At 41.5% G+C, this 6,000-nt stretch overlaps 1 protein-coding gene across 1 annotated transcript in view; it reads right to left on the bottom strand.

The window, feature by feature from the left end:
• Positions 1–974: 974 nt before the first annotated feature.
• The window catches only part of LOC135215627 (DNA ligase 1-like), a 189,912-nt gene continuing 184,886 nt past the window's right edge, over positions 975–6,000 (bottom strand). Inside the window, exon 20 of the mRNA XM_064250542.1 lies at positions 975–1,348. Coding sequence (XP_064106612.1) covers positions 1,274–1,348 — 75 coding nt within the window. The 3' untranslated portion in view covers positions 975–1,273. The remainder of the gene's footprint in view (positions 1,349–6,000) is intronic.

Here is a 6,000-nt window from a genome sequence, read left to right as displayed (position 1 = left end):
CTTCAGACTCGTCTTAGACTTAAACCTTTTAAGGCCTCGCCTAAAAAAATTTAGGGACATTTCTCCTCTCTCTCCAGGTAACAGAGATCATTAGTCTTTTAGGTGGCAATTGTCTTTCCTTTGGCAGAGTTGGGGATCATTAGGTCTGCTTTCATTTCACCCTGCAGTGAGCACTCAGGATCACACCAAGATGAGCCTGTGTGTCTAAAGTTGCTCTGGCCAACTTTTGTCATCTGATTGGGAAGGGTACTTCTCAAAAGTAGGAAGAAAGAAACTTGAACAACTCATGGGAATAACCAGGGCTGTATCCCCCTGACAATGAAGCCTCCATCTTTTCTTCCCAAACCTAATCCGCAGGAGTGAATCCCAAACAGCAAATTCCTCTGAAGAGAAGCTCTAATATAGGACTTTCACTCACCCTACAGGCAGAACAAAAGGAATGAAGGTCAGTCATTAGATATCAATTGCAACAAATTTGCTTAACATTTCTCCATACAGTGAAAAAACAAACAGCAAGGCAAGAGCAAAAATGAAAAACAATTAAAGAGCAATGAATAATTTAATATCTCTCGTCATAAAGGTCCATAATCTGCCCATAAGGCCCGTCATGTCCCTTGCAATGGCGATGCTCAACTTTTCTCCATACAGTGGAAAAACAAACAGCTAGGAAATAACAGAAGAAACAGAGTGTGACGTTCAACTACTAATCTAAGTAGTGGCACAGGAGCATAGCACATCTGAGCTCTATAGCAGTCAAATGACAAGAGATTGTAACAGTTGATGAGCGAGTGATACACTCCCACTCAACCATCTCCACCTATTAACTTGGCAACAACTTTTCAACACCTGACTTCTGCTCACGTTGAAGGATACCCCTATATGAATAAGGCTATGGCTTGCATTTCCATAGGAACAATTATATATTAGTAGTCATCATATTAGTATAAGGAAAAAGATCAAAATATAAACAAATATTAGGCTTTAGAGGAAAAATTCTTAAATGCCATCAGAGTGGTCAACAGAAAGACAATCAATTTCAAAATGAAATATGAATTGCAATACAATAGATTCATTATGAATAAAAGAGAATAAGTTTATTTTACTTAAAAATTAAAATAACTTCTGTGATAAAATAGTTTTTATGACATCTACTCTAATGCACATGAAACAATAAAAACTCAACCATAGAACAGTCCCAATAAGACACCTTTTTGGAGCTATACTCCCACAAGTAAAATTCTCAATATTACTAAAAAAATATAAGATAATATATTCAATAAAAGTCCTCATCTTTACTAGACGAATTCTTATTTTGAATCTGAGCTTGACTGTTGTACAGGTCAGCAATCTGCAAAAAAAAAATTTCACATTAATATGCTACATATGCTACACAATCATGCTTACAATACAACAGCCTACCATAGAAACATTAAGACTTCATATGTTAGGTCAAGGATGCCCTGAAACTACTTGTTAGGTTATGGATGACCTGAAACTACACTAACTAATTTTATGCCCATAAATCACTATTCCCACTAACAAAATATGGTTCAAAATATTGAAACAAACAAATGACAAGTATTGTTTTTGATACGCACACATCATTATGCTAAATGTCTCCCCCTGATCAAATGCCCTTTAATTTGAGAATAGCCAACTTCAAAGCAATGGGGTTTATACTTTAAAGGAGTGTTTCATACGAGTAATTTCAAGTTCATTATCATGTGCCATTAATATAACAAAGGATATCTAAAAGTTGAATGCAATGCATAGTTACAACAAATACTAGCCAATAATTTTACATGGTGCCAAAATGAGTGCATGTAGTTGTAAAAGGTTTTATTTTTACAATGTTTTTGTTTTGCCTCTCATTATCATTATCGAATAATTCTCTCCTTTTTCCAGTTTTGCTGTTCCAAAGGTGTATGAACTGGTATGAATGTTACCTTCCACAGCACTGAAGGTGAGGCTGGTGATTTTCTGTGCAAAAGAGCATGACTATATAGAAATAACTGATGCCAGTGGCAAGTAGGTTGCGGGGAAATTAGGACAAGCTATCATTGGATTTGATTTGTTAAAAGATTTTCCAGTTGGTGAATACACTCAAGTACTGAATATGATATAATTACAAGAAATGGTTTTGAAGTCAGAGAAGAGTTCTGACAGTGTTCAGTGCAATTATCATAGTTCCTTGTGGTGATCAAGCATGCTTTAAATGAGACTTGGTTCTTAGATGTGAAATTTACTCAATGTTTGGCTGAAAAAGTACATGATGCATGTTTATATTATAATAAAGTTAACAGCAGGTAGGTGAATATTTGTGATTGTACGTGTATATAAATAATGGTTGTAAATAAAAAGGAAAAGTGTGAAGTGTGTTTATCCCTTCTCTCAAAAACTGCCCAAGAATAAATAATCCTACGACAGGGCAATATAGACAAAATTTCCTAGCTCATCCACTTCTGTTTGCCTCTGTACTGAGCAAGTGTCACTGACTTGAAGTGGAATAGTATATAGTAAATATTTTCTATATAAGTAACTCACCCAGTAAATTACTGGGTAAGTTACTTATATAGCTAAGTAGTTTACTGGGTAAGTTACTTATATAGCTAAGTAAATTACTTAGCAGCTTAAATTTTGAAATTCATGTAGCGATAGCCTTTTGTTTATGTAGGTGACAGACCCTGCCCACTTTCAAGGTAAAAGAGGAACTCATCCAAGAGCTCAATTTGTTTTCTGCCAACAAGGTGTTAACAAGCTTGGTTTGGAATTTGTTAGATCATCTTTGGTGAAGTATTCATGGTCTAGTTAACCTTTGGCTTTGCATAATTGGTTAGGTTTCACGTTACACCAACTTTTTTTAGCGAAGTATTCATGGCCTGGTTAGCATTTGGCTTTGCATAGCTGGTTAGGTTTCATGTTACACCAACTTTTTAAAAGTATTTTTTTATTTTTTGCCTTCATTTGACACTGCTAGTAATCCATGTAAGATTCTAGCTCTCCAAGTTTTTGGCATTGCAGTAATGACTGCAAACTTATGAAAGCATATTATATATATATATACTTACCCATTAATTACAAATATTGCCCACCCTCCTCCGCTATTATGGACTCTAGAGCATAAAACAAATTGAACTCTGGGATGAGTTGGTCCTTTTTGGCTCCAAAAATGACAAATTTTCTAAGACAATTTGTATTTTTCAAAGCTACAAACCTGAGGTCTTAACAATAGGATAATTTCTAGTGCCTAGCTGGATCCGGTTAAAAAGCAGATGAAAGCAAGGAATCTTGTGATATCTGGCAACGCATGCATAGATCGGGTGAAGAGTGGTCAAACACTGCTCATCTATGCCAGTCTTTCCTAACTCAGGATGACTTAACAAATATGTAGAGTGGCAGCTAGAGGTGGGCAGTATAATGCTAAGACCTCAGTTTTGTAGCTATGAAAAATACAAATTGTCTTAGAAAATTTGTCATTTGTTCATATGTGAACAAACCCTCGGTCTTAACAATAGGATAGACTCATACTTGGAGGGAGGTATAAGACATCCTAGACCGGCTGGGGGCTACCCGCCAGTCCAGCTCTCAAAAGAAATAGTTCTTGGAGGGACTGAAGCCCTTTGAGAAGCTAGATACACTAATATCTAACCACTCAGAACCTGTGTGACGTACAATGATATATGGGATAACCACTGTAGAGGGAACCAAAGAGAAACTTTGACTGTCCAATAACAAACCAAGACACTAGGGTTTGTAGTACTCCCGACTCCTCCTTGCCCAGGAGCGGAGCCTATGCTACCAAATAGTGGGTAAGATATTGTATATTGCACAACCACACTACCAGTATGACTACCTCACTCACCTGTATCAGACCAGTCGTGCAAATGACGTGTCTATTCTTTAAACCGCCTGAAGGAAGAAGGAAAGGTACAAGAGAAAGGAGACCAGCCAACTCACTCATTCTCTCATCCACACAATCATCTTAGGTAAGATACAAAGGTGCCCTGTTGGGCAGCCACCACAGGACCCAGGGAAAACATGCCCATAGATCTGTGGGCAACATCCTTAAGATTGAAGGAGGTGAACGTGGACTGGCGTAACCAAGTACCAGCGCTCAGCACTCTATGTACAGCCAAGTTCTTTTTGAAAGCCAAAGAGGGACCAATACCCCTAACGTCATGATGGAATCATCATGAATCAAGTATGCCTGTCTGATGGCTTCCCGTATCCAAAAAGAGATAGTATTCTTAGACACCTCATTCTTTGTACGGCCTGTACTAACAAAAAGTCTGCGGCAGCCTGGTCTAAGGTGCTGAGTCCTTTTAAGATAACAACGCAGGGCCCGGACAGGGCACAACAAAAGCTCTTGAGCATCACCACCCACAAAGTCGGTCAGTGATGGAATTGAAAACAAAGCGAACCTGTCATCATGCACCGAGGGATTTTGGGTCTTGGCCACGAATTCTGGGATAAATTCGAAGGACACTGACTTCTAACCTTTGGTGTGCCTCACCTCATAACTCAGACCGTGGAGCTCTCCTACCCTCTTGGAAGATGCCAAAGCCAAAAGGAAAACTGTCTTGAGCGTCAGGTTCCTGTCAGATGAGCGGACCAAGGGCTCATATGGACTCTTAGTTGAGCTCTTAAGCACCAAGGAAACATCCCACGTTGGAGGCTTAAGCTCTCTAGGAGAACTAGACTGCTCACACCCCTTAATTAGCAGGGAAAGTTCCCAGGAAGAGATGTTGATACCCTTCAGGCGTAACACCACTCAGTGCCACCCTGTAGCCTCTAATAGCAGAAACGGACAAACGTTTCTCATCTCTGAGAAAGGTTAAAAAGTCTGCTATTCGCTGAATAGAGGTCGCGAGTGGAGGAAAACCCCGTTTACGACACCAATCACAGTAGATCACCCATCTGCCTTGGTAAACTGCAGAGGTTGACTTCCTAAGACAGCTGGACATGTGCCCAGCTGATTTCTGAGAAAAGCCTCTCTCTCAGAGGAGATGGTTGATAGCCTCCAACCGTGAAGAGACAGGGATTCTACTGACAGGTGGAACCTTTCTGCATGGGGCTTACACAGGAGATGCCGCCAAGGCGGAATCTCCCTCGGAATCTCTGACAATAACAACAGAAGATCTGGAAACCATTCCGCCTGAGGCCACAGAGGGGCTACCAAAGTCATTCTGAGACCCTGTGAACTCATCAGCCTGTTCGTACCTGACGGATCAAACAAAACGGAGGGAAGGCATACACCTCCAGGTTGTCCCAGGGATGTTGGAATGTGTCTTCTGCCGATGCTAAGGGATCTGGAACCACTGAACAGAACACCTCCAGCTTCCTGTTGTAGTGTGTCGCAAAAAGGTCCAGCATGGGTCTCCCCCAAATCTGGAAAAGCTTGTCTGCCACCACTTGATGAAGGGACCACTCTGTGCCTAGGATCTGATCCCGGCGACTGAGTTTGTCTGCGACCACGTTCCGTTTCCCTGGGATATACCTGGCTGAGAGCTCTACCGAATTGCTGATTGCCCACTGGTGAAGCTCGATGGTCAAGGCAATGAAGTTGCTGAGAAACCAGGCCTCCCTGTTTGTTAATGTAGGCTACCACCATGGTGTTGTCCGACATGATAACGACAGTGACCCTTTACCATCCCCCAAAACTCCCTCAGACCCAGGAAAGCCGCCTTCAACTGCAAGACGTTGATATGCTGCTGCTTGTCCTCCAAACCCCAAACGCCTGAAGGGATGAGGCCGCCTAAGTGCGCACCCCAACCTGCGAGGGAGGTGTCCGAGAACAGAAGGAAGTCCGGAGGGAGAGAACGCAGAGGGACGCCCTTCAATAGATTCTGGTTGTCCAACCACCAACGAAGGTCTTCTCTCACTTCCAAAGACAGTGGAACCATAAACAGGGGAGAGTCCCCCGCCGGAGACCAGACTTCCCCCAGTCTCCATTGCAGAGACCGAAGATGAAGACGCCCATGAGGGACCAGCATCTCCAAG

Source organism: Macrobrachium nipponense, chromosome 5 (assembly GCF_015104395.2).
Source record: "Macrobrachium nipponense isolate FS-2020 chromosome 5, ASM1510439v2, whole genome shotgun sequence".
Classification (NCBI taxonomy): Eukaryota; Metazoa; Arthropoda; class Malacostraca; order Decapoda; family Palaemonidae; genus Macrobrachium; species Macrobrachium nipponense.
The sequence above is the reverse complement of the archived record's forward strand: the minus strand, read 5'-3'. Positions and strand labels throughout refer to the sequence as shown.